This window comes from Saccopteryx bilineata, chromosome 2 (assembly GCF_036850765.1).
Source record: "Saccopteryx bilineata isolate mSacBil1 chromosome 2, mSacBil1_pri_phased_curated, whole genome shotgun sequence".
NCBI lineage: Eukaryota > Metazoa > Chordata > Mammalia > Chiroptera > Emballonuridae > Saccopteryx > Saccopteryx bilineata.
Window position 1 is genome coordinate 169,454,573 of NC_089491.1, and position 13,854 is coordinate 169,468,426.

The 13,854-nt window shown below is 52.3% G+C and overlaps 1 protein-coding gene across 2 annotated transcripts in view; it reads left to right on the forward strand.

Annotated features, from left to right (window-relative positions):
• The first annotated feature begins 353 nt into the window (after window positions 1-353).
• Window positions 354-13,854, forward strand: part of BAZ2A (bromodomain adjacent to zinc finger domain 2A) — a 46,071-nt gene continuing 32,570 nt past the window's right edge. For both annotated transcript variants that reach the window (XM_066258378.1, XM_066258379.1), the window contains exons 1-2: window positions 354-532; window positions 5,769-5,834. In XM_066258378.1, coding sequence (XP_066114475.1) covers window positions 529-532; window positions 5,769-5,834 — 70 coding nt within the window. In that variant the 5' untranslated portion in view covers window positions 354-528. The remainder of the gene's footprint in view (window positions 533-5,768; window positions 5,835-13,854) is intronic.

Consider the following 13,854-nt stretch of genomic DNA (forward strand, 5'->3'; position numbering starts at 1 on the left):
AGGTCCTTCCTCTGGAGTGGGTTAAGAATCTGGTCCAGAGGCCCAAGGGTCAGCTCTTTCTGTTTTGATTTTCACATGTTACCCAGATGCAGACCATAGGTCATTTATATCCTTCCACCCCCACCCCTGAGCATTAATCGAGAGCCTTCTCCCTTTTACTAGCTGCAACTATTTATTTCCTTCCCCCTTCACCACTCTTTTTTTACAACGCCACTGGAGTGTCAACAACACAGATGTAACCTTCCTCCATATTTCTCCCGGTTCTGCCCAGTCCTCGCCTCCCCCTCCCTCTCCACCCAGAGAAAGCCCCGCCCTTCCCTCCTCCCTCTCCACCCCAGTCTGTCACACAGGGACATCACCCTACAGCAGTTCAGGCCGTGGTTTGTAGGAAGCATACATTGCTTATTGATTCGTGCTAGTTCCCAGCTCAGTTTGGGAAGATCTAACGCCGCCAGCCTTCGGGTGAAGGGGGAACCAAGGGCAGCGAGGAGCTAGGTGGTCCCAGCCCTGGAGCCCTGCCACCCTGACATGGGTAAGTTTGAGGACCAGCCCCCGGGAAGGCCTGAGGGATGCCTGCCTCCCTCTCTGGCTGACTCAGCAGGGGTGGGGCCTAACCTTTGCTCTTTTAGGGGGTGAAGGAGAAAAGGAACTATAGGGGCACAGAGCTCGGCCGATGAAGCTGCCGACCAAAGGATCAGGATTGGCAAGATCCAGCTCCAAAGAAGAGCCTTGAGACTCTGCATTTAGGGTCGCGGCTCTCCCCACGTCACGCTCCCCCCCACCCCCAGCCCCTTACTCCTTCCCATTTAGCTGCTGAGATTCAAGTTAATATTTTATAGTTACCACTGCTGGCCTCGCTCCAAAAGTAAAGCCCACTTTTGGACGCGTTGGAGGGTTTTTAAGGTGTCTTTCCTCCCAGGCTGTTTTCTCTCCTCCCCCACCGTGACCCTCCACCAGGTGGGGGCTGCACTGCGCAGCTGTTTCCTGTTGCCCCAGAGGTTGCTGCAAGGGTAGTGGTGGTGGTGGTTGGGGGAAAACAACCTGAATAAAGCCGATTCTCACTGTCCCACATCAGCCTTACTAGGGCTGCTATAACTCCCCCCCCCCCCCCCCCCCCATCACTGAGAATACTGAGAGGCAGGATTGTGGCTGAAAGGCCTAGGAGGTTTTTGCCCTCGTGGCTTCCTGACTCCATAGGCTTTTAAACTTGGGCAGTGCCGGGGTAAGGAGACTGTGTCAGGCCTTTCTACAGCTATAGGATGGAGCCCCGAGGAGCCGAAACACAGCGAACCTGTTCACCTAGTAGGGCCGTTGCGCGTTACCCCCAGCAGGATCAGCCCTGAGTTCCCTCTCCGGCACCTCCCATTCCTCCTTGGAGTCGTGACTCTCACTACCTTCCCCGCCCTGCTTTGTGAAAAGATCTTTGCCGGTGCCCCGGGAGCGCAGGCGGAGCCCATCCAAGTCCTCCGGTTGGGACCCACCGCCATTCCCCACGTCACCGCAGAAGTTTCTGTCTCTTCCTGGGACCTGTTCTCTTCCTCCATCTGGGATCCTTCCTGGTTCTGGCCCCTAGGAGACGCCACCCCTTCCCCATCCCCCAGCGTATTCTTCGCGACAGTCCTACCCAAGGGCTCGTCCTTACCCCAGTAGCTCCTGCCACTTTAAGCGCTCTTCTCCTGCACCCCCCACCCCCGCCTCCACGGCCGCCGGGGGCCCAGAGCTGGGGGAGGAGGCGCCGCCGCCGCCCGGCTCGGCCACCTGCGCCGCCACCGCCTCCCGACCGTGCTCCAGGTGAGGCCTGACACCCACGTCCGGTCCTGGAGTACCTAGGCGGGCCGCTCCTGCGGTCCCAATGCCCAGGACTCAGGATTTGACCATCCCCCTACGGGAGCTGCCCTTCCTCTCTCCCCCGCACTATCTACTTGCCAATTTCTTCCCTGTCCTCTGCGACTGGAATCTCGAGGCTTCCCACGCCTCTCGGCTAACCTCTCCCGGGTATCCCTCCTACATATACTGGACCCAGGATCACCCCCTTCCCCGCCGGGAAAAACTCCCGCGGTCTGGGTTTCGTCTCCTCTCCTCTGGAACCAACTCTTTCCCACGCCATTCTAACCTCCAATGGGAGGGGAATAATCGTCACCCCAACTCCTCGCCTCCGTAGTAAGGGGGTTGGGGGATTAGCATAGATAGAATACATTCACTTTCTGGCCCTGCTCCATTTAGTCCTTCAAGTCCAACTAAGTCATCTAAAGCTTTTCTGTAGCTGTCACCTCATCCCACCACTCCTGGAGTTTGGGGGTCCGAACCTCAGCATCAGGAAACCAGCCCAGGGAAAGGCCCTCCAGCCTAGGAACGCACCTACCCCGAAGTTAGGGAATTGGCGGGGTGGGGGGAGGGGGTGTTACACCCAAATCTTGTGATTCTGGGCTTAAGAGGCTGTTGGGCGATACTGGGTGAGGGAGGGGCTGGAACTAACTCTATAAGGGTATTATGATGGTGGGAAAGGTGAAGGAAGCCAGCCTTCACTATTCAGATGCAAAGGAAGTTCCCACCCCTAAGGAAATTAGGGCTTTCTTCAATCTCTCCTGAGATGTCATGGTGAAGCTAGTTGCTGTGTTTGAAACAGGATTGTGCCTGAATCAGAGGGAGCACATACCAACTTGAAGAGAAGGGGTTATGGTCTTTTTGCTGTTATAGGAGAATCTAGCCTCCCCAAAATATAGAGAGGAAGAAGGTGTTTTGCACTAACCTGGAGATGGAGGGGGGACAAGGTAAAATGGTTACAGGGTTGAGGGTCCTCTCCTTACTAGACCCTGTCAACATTATGAACCATTCAACCAGTAAAACCATTCTCCCCCCCTCCAAGTCCAGCTGCTCCCTCAGCTCTGCCCCTTCTCCTTTTTTTTTTTTTTTTAAACTTTGTATGGTCTCTATGAGGATTAAAGGCTTTATTTTATTTTATTTTATTTATTCATTTTTAGAGAGGAGAGAGACAGAGGAGAGAGAGAGACAGAGAGAGAGAAGGGGGGAGGAGCTGGAAGCATCAACTCCCATATGTGCCTTGACCAGGCAAGCCCAGGGTTTCGAACCAGTGACCTCAGCATTTCCAGGTCGATGCTTTATCCACTGCGCCACCACAGGTCAGGCTGCCCCTTCTCTTTTTGTGCCCTCACTACCCCCCCCCCCCCCTTCCAGAAATGAGAGGACAAGGTGTCTGAATTTGTTGCAGAATCTTCTCTGAGTCTTGTCCTATGGGCTGGGAGGAAGCTTGGGGGGAGGAGGGGGTGGCCAGTTTTGGGATTAAATTCCAGGAGTATCTGAAGGGGAAGAAGGAGGAAGGTAGGGGGATGCAAACGAATCCCCTTATCACTCCCTTTTTATCTTCTTTCCCCCAGCCCTAGCCATCTGGCTCCAGAGTGGAGCCAGGCACTGTGACAACTGACCCCAGAGTCAGGGTGGTGCAGCAGGAACACAGGGTGAGAAAGGGAGAGCAGGTGCTAATTTCTCCCTTCCCATTTCTTTCATTACCCGCCCACTGTCCTGGTTTGAGAAGGGTTTGGAGTATTCCCTAGCGGGTACCATTTCTCACAGGTTGCTAGAAAAAAAATGATCATTTACTCCTTTCCCTTTTTAGTAGCTTTCTAGAGGGAAATAGGGTGGGTGATTGGCCTCATCTGATGGGATTGAGGAATGTTTGGGGACATATGGGGTCAGTCTGCCCTCTGTCGTCTGGATGTGGAGAAAAGCCTAGGGGCTGCCTGTGGTGGTTTCTGGCAAGAAGTGAACACTCAGTTTTTGGGCATATTGACATCTCATCCTTTCTCAAAGAGCAAGTAAGATCTCCGATTAAATGGGATGAGGAGGGGTCTCATTTAGGAAGGAAGGTGACTAGACTTTGAGCATCTGATGGAAGAATGGATCTTGCCCCACTTTCTACTCTAAACCCAGGTGGCCCTCTCCTATCCAACACCCCTCTTCCCAGCAGCTCCTGGTTGGGATGGTGCTAGGGGTTGCCCTGGAGACTAGGCCTGAGGCTCGGAAGGGGTGGGAGCAGTCAAGTAAGGCACAGGAGTAACCGGCTCTTCCGGAGCGAAGCCAAGCCAGTGGGTGGGTGTGTGTGGGTGTGTGGTGGAGGAAGGGGCGTGGCTATACCCGTCTGACTGGCACAGGCTCCTCCCCTGCCCCCTGTCTCCTACAGGCCAGCTGTATGATTGGGGGTGGGAGGTAGGAAGATGCTCCCTCATCTGCCCTGGAAAAGAGAAGCAAAAAAAAAAAAAAAAAAAAGGATGCCGCTCTCTCTCCTGGCCCTTTAAGAAGCTAGTTCCTTGCCCTGAGCGCTCTTCCTCACCTACCTTTATTTATTTATTTATATTTATTTTTGGGGGGGAGGATGGACATTCCTTAGCAGAAATTTGCTGGATCTCTGCTTTCTTCAGAAGGATTTCTCTCCCTTCAGTGTGGCCCCTATTTTACTCAGGGACTTGAGCTCAGCAGGCTGTTGGAGGGTCTTTTATCTTTTTTTCTCTAAGAGGACCAAGCTGTTACTTAGGAGAGAAGAGTTTTCATTTCTACCTGTCTACCCCTTTCCCGTGGTAATCTGCTTTTCTCAGGAGAGGGAGAGAAAGTCTTCTTAGCTTCCTTTCTTTCCCTGGCCCACAAGCAGAAGCTCGCTTCCGCTTCTTTCTTAGTCTCTCTGAGCTTTTTGTAGTGGGTAGTGGAGTCCCCAAAACTCAGAGAGAGCACTCTGAGGAGTAAGGAAATCCAATTTTTTTTTTTTTTTTTTTTTTTTTTTAGTGAGAGATAGAGATGAGAAACATCGACTCATTGTAGCACCTTAGTTGTTCATTGATTGCTTTCTCATATGTGCCTTGGGGGTAGGGGAGACTACTTTAGAGCCAGTGATCCTTTGCTCAAGCCAGCGACCATGGGGTCATGTCTATGATCCCACACTCCAGATGGAGACCCCACACTCAAGCTGGTGAGCCCACGCTCAAGCTGGTGACCTCAGTGTTTGGAGCCTGGGTCCTCTGTGTCCCAGTCAGTCCCAGTTCCGGCACTCTATCCACAGTGCCACCGCTGGGTCAGGCAGGAAATCCAATCTTGATTGATGGATTATATTTGGCCATTCCCTGTCCCTACCCAATTTTCAGATCTCCTTCCTTTCCAGATCCCAGAGGAAAGGTATTTGTTGATTCCCCAAACCTGCCAGAGTTTCATGATCCCCATGGTGTCTGTCCCTCTTCCAGGATATTCAGCCTCAGTTTTGCACAGTTTAGGCAATTGTTTGTAAAACTGCATTGCATTGCATTGAATTGAAGCCTGCAAAGCCTGTTGAGTTGCAAGGAAAGGAAAACAGGTTTCTAGTCACATTTTATCTATTTGACCTTGAACAAGTCGGTTAATCTCTCTGGCCTTAATTTTTTTTATCTACCGAACAAGAGAAGGTTGAACTAGAAATTCTCTAAATTCTAACATCATATGTGACACTGTTCCCCACCTGGGGCCCATCAGTAAACAGATGATAGCCACACTTGAATCCTCTGCTAGATTTTTATTTCCTATTTTCATTAGGTTTCACACAGTCAGCTTTATCAAAACAAGTGATGGAACAATAGAATAGGTGGACATTTGGGGCATCTTACTTGCTTGTCAGTTTTCCCACTCATCCCTGCACCTCTGACCAGGTTAAGGCTAGACTCCTGTGTTCCCTGTCTGGCCCCGGAGCGGAGCGTCCTTTTCCTACGCACAGGAATCTTCCTGACCCGCAGGGCTCTGCAGATGCCATTGGAAAAGTGGTGATCCAGGAAGGACCAGGCTGTCCCCACAAGACAGAGGTGAGTGGGCAGCAGGCGCCGTGCCTTTCTCTACCTCTTTACCACGACTGAACTTTGCTGACTAACCTTTCCGCTTTTCCACCACCCAGCCTGGGAAATAACTCCCTCGAAAATGATCTCCAACCGCCCCCCTGCCCCATAGGGAAGTTGGCACATGCCTTGATCCTAGAAATTTGGGCAATAAGGTTAACCTTGGGACCATAGCACGCCTTTCAGTTGTTCAGTGTGAAGCAGGGTTATAGCTGGCCACAACGAAACGCGGTGCAGAGGGAGTTGAGGGGTAGACTAGGGGGAAACGACGGCGCTAGGACCCAGGTCAGGATCGGGGAAGACAGAACGCCTGGCGCTAGGACCGGGTGCGCCCAGGCCGCAAGGGCGGCTCTCCGTAGACCGCAGCTTCCCCGCCCCCTCAGGCTTTGACTCACTCCTCCCCTGCCGGCCATGTTGGCTCCTCCTGGGCCCCGCGGTTGAGCCGCGTCCCCCTCCCCCCTCCCAGACCCCAAGCCCCCTCCCCCGCGGTCCCCTCCCCCTCCTGGCACCCGGAGCGTGGCCATGTGAACCGCCGGTGCCCTGGTCCCCTGGGTAGAGACCAGCCCCGAGTCCGGCAGGACGCCGCCGCCGTCTCAGGTCTGTGGGGTCTGCGGCCGGGGGCCTGAGGGGAGGCAGTCCTACTTCCATCAGTGGCTTCTCTCCGGTAGCCGGGGCTCAGCAGCCGCTTAGAGCTTCTCCTGAGGAGAGGAGCTGACTCAAGTTATCTCCAGTTAGGGTCCGGCCCCTTTCGGGGGTCACCCTGCCCGAGAGGGTGGGAGGAGAAGGGGGCTGGCAGGTCTGCTCAGGACCCGGGACAGGGCGGCGGGAGCAGGAGGAGCTGCGGAGGCTCCCAGCTGTGGCGGTGGCAGGGACGATGGCGACCGCAGCGACAACGAGGACGGTGAAGATGACGAGGCGGAGGAGCTGCCTGGCTGGTGGCGATGACTTCTGTGGGGGACCCGGGGCGGATTCCCTGGGAGGGGCTCCACCGCCTCGAGGGGTGGAGGTGGGGATTGCCCGAGTGGAAGGGCAGGCGACGGGGCTTCCCTGGGTGGATTCACCGCCCCGGTCGTGGGGACGAGGCGTTTTGGCAGCGGTGAGTGGAGGGTGGACGGGATGTCCAGGTTTCTCGGGGTGTCTCCCTCGGGGTGGGTGTCTACACGTTCTCTGCAGCGTGGCCGGTGGGACAGGGCCTTTCTGGGGTGATGCTGCGCGCGGCGTGGGGCCCTCCCGTCACGGGAGGATCGCCCACTTCAGGATCGAGGTTGATGAGGGCTAATGCTGAAGCATCCGTATTGGAGCTGGGCTTAGGGACTGAAGGGAAGAAGAAAGAGAGATTCCTTTTCCAAGGGGGATCCCTCACCAAAGGGGATCCCCATTTCCTTGGCGGAAAAGATAATCCCCGCATCATCCCTTTCTTTCCCGATGTTCTCAGTTTTCAGGGGAAGGCAACGCCAATAGCAGTCATCCTTTGTAGAATATATTGGAGTGAGAGATTTGCATCCTGGGGGGGGCGACAGGGGGTGACTTCCACCTCCGCCTGTACACAAACAGCCCCTCCCCCAAGCCTCCCGCAGGAAGTGGCCGGGAAATGGCAGCTGTGTGTTTGCTGCTGCGTCTCTTGTTTTGAAATGTCCATTTTAATCAGATTTGGTTTCATTTTCTGAGGCCTTCTGGGCAAGCTTGCATCCTGCCAGCCATGTGGTCTGAGAGCCCTTTCGTTCGACTTTTTTTTTTTTTTTGTAAACTTTATCAACTGGAAGTTGACCCACTGATCCCTCCCCCCCCCCCCGCATCTCTGTCTCCCTCTTGATTATTAACCCCCCCCCGCCCCCCCAGCTAGAGGTTGTAGAGTAGTAGAATAGCAAACAGTCATCCACCAGCAGGGTTATACTTTAAGTATGAGTGATGCAAATTCCCACAGCGTCAAGAACTGTCTGGAGGACTTCACGGAGTCTTTTGTAGCATGAGAGGAGTGGCTCTGTTGAATCCTGCTGAATATATTAAGTATGACAGTTTCTGTATTGCATAGCACCTGAGCAAGTGAGCCTCTGAAGTGAGGTGTGGATTCCAAGAGGCGGAAGAAGATTTTAAATGAGTGGGATTTGATTTGTAGAGCAAGGGTGGTCGGCCTGTTCTTCACTGGTGATTCTAGCCTAAAGATTGTCCCCGTGGGAAGCCTTGAGTTGACAGGGTACTAGAGAATTTACCTTCTGCAGACTCTACTAATTATGGGAGTTAGCTGTCATCTGACTCTTCAGCCTATAAAAGACACGGTCTGTCTTATTACCTTTCTTGGGGAGGGGTAAGCTTTTTCTCTCATGTACAGTCAGTCATGTATCCAGGTTTTCTCTTTCTCCTGATAGCTCCAGGAGATTTCTACTGTAGCATATAGTGGTGGAGAGAGTGTGCTATGTCCACACAGGCACTTTGTTAGACACTGGGTTGGGTTAGAAATGAATTGGCCACAGGATTTTATATTTTGGGAGATGAGGCATTGAGATCATTTGGATTGTGCTGAATACTGCTTAAATCTGGCATTTAAATAAACTTTCCATTATTTTTTTAACAATTTTATTTCAGTCTTTTTAAAATTTTTATTTATTTATTTATTTATTCATTTTAGAGGGAGAGGGAGAGGGAGAGGGAGAGACAGAGAGAGAGAGAGGAGAGACAGAGGGGAGGAGCTGGAAGCATCAACTCCCACATGTGCCTTGACCAGGCAAGCCCAGGGTTTCGAACCGGCGACCTCAGCATTTCCAGGTCGATGCTTTATCCACTGCGCCACCACAGGCCTCCTTTTTTATTTTTTGAGAGAGAGACAGGGACAGATAGGAAGGGAGAGAGATGAGAAGCATCAACTCATAGTTGTGGCACCTTAGTTGCATATGTGCCTGGAGGGATGGGGCTCCAGCTGAGCCAGTGTCCCCTTGCTCAAGCCAGCAACCTTGGACTAAAGCCAGTGACCTTGGGTTCAAGCCAGTGACCTTTGTGCCCAAGCCAGTGACCATCAGGTTATGTCTATGAGCCTGCACTCGGCGACCTTGGGGTTTCAGACCTGGGTCCTCAGCATTCTAGGCCAACACTCTATCCACTGCTCTACCACCTGGTCGGGCAGCAATTTTATTTCAATCTTTTTTTTTTTTTTTTTTTTGTATTTTTCTGAAGCTGGAAACGGGGAGAGACAGTCAGACAGACTCCTGCATGCGCCCGACTGGGATCCACCCGGCATGCCCACCAGGGGCCACGCTCTGCCCATCCTGGGCGTCGCCATGTTGCGACCAGAGCCACTCTAGCGCCTGAGGCAGAGGCCAAGGAGCCATCCCCAGTGCCTGGGCCATCTTTGCTCCAGTGGAGCCTTGGCTGCGGGAGGGGAAGAGAGAGACAGAGAGGAAGGAGGGGGCGGGGGTGGAGAAGCAAATGGGCGCTTCTCCTATGTGCCCTGGCCGGGAATCGAACCCGGGTCCCCTGCACGCCAGGCCGACGCTCTACCTCTGAGCCAACCGGCCAGGGCCTTTATTTCAATATTGATTTTGTTTTTGAAGTTTAAAAAAATTTTTTATTGATTTTTAGAGAGAGAGAGAGAAACATTGATCTGTTTCTGTGTGTGCTCTGACCCGAAATCAAATAGGCAATCTCTGTGTATTGGGATGACACTAACTGCCTGAGCTGTCCAGCCAGGGCAACTTTTCATTATTTTTCAGTCATAAACTACCCACCTGAACTGTCGATTCCTCGAATAAAGGTCTGGGATACAAACAGATAAGCATACGATTATGTGACAGCAGCGTCATCACTTTTAAGATAGCATCCTTGCTTTTTTCACTGGGGCTGTTGGGATTGATATCCTGGAAACAGTAAGAACAAGTCCCATGTCATTGTCCTTTTTCTTACCCTTCTGCTGCTTGACTGGCTGGTTTGAGGGGTGGATTGGTGATAGGGTTGATTTGATTTGACTGACTTTAGATTTCCCTTTTTTCAACCTTTGTTTATCTAAATTGGGACTTGACAGAATAGTAAATTGATTTTCCCTGTTGGTGGTTATAAGAGTGAAGAAGAAAGACCACTCTTTTCTTTGGACTCTTTAAAAGAAATAGAAATTGATTTTGAGAAAGATACTGACTTCATTTGATACATAGTTGATCAGAAAGCTGAATGAAATAAACCTTTCATTGCCTTTTTTTTTTTTTTCTGAAGCTGGAAACGGGGAGAGACAGTCAGACAGACTCCCGCTTGCGCCTGATCGGGATCCACCCGGTACACCCACCAGGGGCTACGCTCTGCCCACCAGGGGGCGATGCTCTGCCCCTCCGGGGCGTCGCGTCGCTCTGCCGTGACCAGAGCCACTCCAGCGCCTGGGGCAGAGGCCAAGGAGCCATCCCCAATGCCCGGGCCATCTTTGCTCCAATGGAGCCTTGGCTGCGGGAGGGGAAGAGAGAGACAGAGAGGAAGGGGGGGGTGGAGAAGCAAATGGGCGCTTCTCCTATGTGCCCTGGCCAGGAATCGAACCCGGGTCCCCCGCAAGCCAGGCCGACGCTCTACCGCTGAGCCAACTGGCCAGGGCCTCATTGCCTTCTTTTAAAATGGATGCATTTTTCTATCAGAGAAGTGGATTTTTTTTTTTTTTTTTCCATTTTTCTGAAGCTGGAAACAGGGAGAGACAGTCAGACAGACTCCCGCATGCGCCCGACCGGGATCCACCCGGCATGCCCACCAGGGGCGATGCTCTGCCCACCAGGGGGCGATGCTCTGCCCATCCTGGGCGTCGCCATGTTGCGACTAGAGCCACTCTAGCGCCTGAGGCAGAGGCCACAGAGCCATCGCCAGCGCCCGGGCCATCCTTGCTCCAATGGAGCCTCGGCTGCGGGAGGGGAAGAGAGAGACAGAGAGGAAAGCGCGGCGGAGGGGTGGAGAAGCAAATGGGCGCTTCTCTTGTGTGCCCTGGCCGGGAATCGAACCCGGGTCCCCCGCACGCTAGGCCGACGCTCTACCGCTGATACAACCGGCCAGGGCCGAGAAGTGGATTTCTTAATATTAACCTTTTTTTCTCCTCTTTCTCTAAAGGCAAAAATTTTTAAGTATAGATAGAACCATATGGGATGACCTCAGAGCCAATCAGAAATCTAGAATACCCAAAGAAGCTCATTTTGCAGTCTTGTGGTTCTGGAATCAGGTCTTGCCAAGAGAGAAGAAAAGCTTGTTAGGATTACTGACTTTCTTGCTGCTGTAGACCTTATCACCTCACCTCGGAAGTGGACCGCTATATTCTTTTACTGTTAAAATAGTGTGCAGTTAGTCCAATAACTGATACGATGTTTGACCTTGTGTGAGATGTGTTCAGTGAGCCAAAGTTTTATGTCCTAGGACATAGAGTGAAGTTTAAAACATTTTTTTTTTGGTGAGAGAGGGAGGAACAGACACAGGAAGGGAGAGAGATGAGAAGCATCAACTCATACATTGCTCATATTCATTTTGAAATATCTCCTAATTTTTGTGAGCGGTATAGTTGTGGCACCTTAGTTGTTTACTGATTGCTTTCTCATATGTTTCTTTTATTTACTTATTTTTTGTATTTTTCTGAAGTTGGAAACAGGGAGGCAGTCAGTTAGACTCCCGCATGCGCCCAACCGGAATCCACCCGGCATGCCCACCAGGGGACAATGCTCTGCCCATCTGGGGCGTTGCTCTGCCGCAATCAGAGCCATTCTAGCGCCTGAGGCAGAGGCCACAGAGCCATCCTCAGCGCCCAGGCAAACCTTGCTCCAATGGAGCCTTGGCTGCGGGAGGGGAAGAGAGAGACAGAGAGGAAGGAGAGGGGGAAGGGTGGAGAAGCAGATGGGCGCTTCTCCTGTGTGCCCTGGCTGGGAATCGAACCTGGGACTCCTGCACGCCAGGCTGACGCTCTACCACTGAGCCAACCGGCCAGGTCCCTCATATGTTTCTTGATGAGGGGGGAGGGCTCAGGCCAGGCACCATGGAGTCATGGCTATGATTCCAAGATCAAGCTGGGGAGCCCTCACTCTAGTGGGCTACCTTGGGGTTTCAAATCTGGGTTCCTCAGCGTCCCAGACCCCAGGCTGACACTCTTTCTACTGCACCACCGCCTGGTCAGGCTTCCTTCCACCCTCCCTCATATGTGCTATGACCTGGGCAAACCCAGGGTTTCAAAGCAGCAACCTAAGAGTACTAGGCTGACACCTTATCCACTGTGCCACCACAGACAAGACTGAAGTAAAAAACTCTTGAGGTATTTCCTGGGGTCAAATAATCTTCCTAATTTGTTTCTTGGGATATGGATGTACTGGTATACCTCATAGCCCAAGATTAATACTTTATCAGCATTGTTACACAGTGGTCAAAAGGACCATTTTTTCACCAGCTTGTCACCCTGCATAATGTTTTAAAGAGATTTTATTTATTGATTTTACGGAGAGGAGAGAGAGAGAAAGGCAGGGGTTAGGGAGGAGCGGGAATCATCAACTCGTTCTCATGTGTCTTGACTGGGCAAGTTGGGGGCCCTGAACCAGCATCCTCAGTGTTCCAGGTCGACACCCCATCTTCTGTGCCACCACAAGTCAGGCTTTTTTTTTTTTTTTGTATTTCTCTGAAGCTGGAAACGGGGAGGTAGTCAGACAGACTCCCGCATGCGCCCGACCGGGATCCACCTGGCACGCCCACCAGGGGGCGATGCTCTGCCCATCTGGGGCATCGCTCTGCCGCCTGGGGCAGAGGCCACGGAGCCATCCCCAGCGCCCAGGCCATCTTTTGCTCCAACTGAGCCTCAGCTGCGGGAGGGGAAGAGAGAGACAGAGAGGAAGGAGAGGGGAAGGGGTGGAGAAGCAGATGGGCGCCTCTCCTGTGTGCCCTAGTCTGGAATCAAACCCGGGACTTCCGCACACCAGGTCGACGCTCTACCAACCGGCCAGGGCCAAGTCAGGCTTTTTTTCAGTCTGCATAATTTTTTTCTTAAGATGTATTTATTGATTTTATAGAGAGAGGAGGGGGAGTGGGGATGAAAGGTTGTTTGTCATATGTGCCTTAACCAGGCAAGCCCAGGGTTTTGAACCAGTGACCTCAGCATTTCAGGTTTACGCTTTATCCACTGTGCCACCAGAGGCCTAGCAGCATAATTTTGAAATTTATAAAATTCTGCAAAACAGAAAGCTTTGAAGATCTTTGGTTGTTCTTGGATTGGGTCACTCGCAGTAAAAATGGAATTGTGTTGTTGAGTTACTGAGTCTTTTGTCCTTTTACTAGTTATAATGAATAATTAAGAGGGTTGTTTTTTTTTTAAAAAAGAGGGTACTTTAGCCTGACCAAGTGATTGCTCAGTGGATAGAGCATCGGACTGTGATGTGGAAGAACCAGGTTCAAAACTCCAAGGTTGCCGGCTTGAGTATGAACTCACCAGCTTGAGCGCAGGTCACTGGCTTAAGCAAGGGGTCACTTGCCCTGCTGTAGCCCCCCAATCAAGGCACATATGAGAAAGCAATCAATGAACAACTAAGGTGCCACAATGAAGAATTGATGGTTCTCATCTCTCTCCCTTTCTGTCTCTCTGTCCCTCTCTGATTTTCTCTGTCTCTGTCCAAAAAAAAAAAAAAGGAGGGTATTATACAGACTAAAAGGATAATATAATCTTACCAAAAATTTATCAAAACATTAAAACATGAGGGCTTTCAGCCCTGGCCGGTTGGCTCAGCGGTAGAGCGTCAGCCTAGCGTGCGGAGGACCCGGGTTCAATTCCCGGCCAGGGCACAAAGGAGAAGCACCCATTTGCTTCTCCACCCCTCCGCCGCGCTTTCCTCTCTGTCTCTCTCTTCCCCTCCCGCAGCCAAGGCTCTAGTGGAGCAAAGATGGCCTGGGCGCTGGGGATGGCTCCTTGGCCTCTGCCCCAGGCGCTAGAGTGGCTCTGGTCGTGATATGGCAACGCCCAGGATGGGCAGAGCATCGCCCCCTGGTGGGCAGAGCGTCGCCCCTGGTGGGCGTG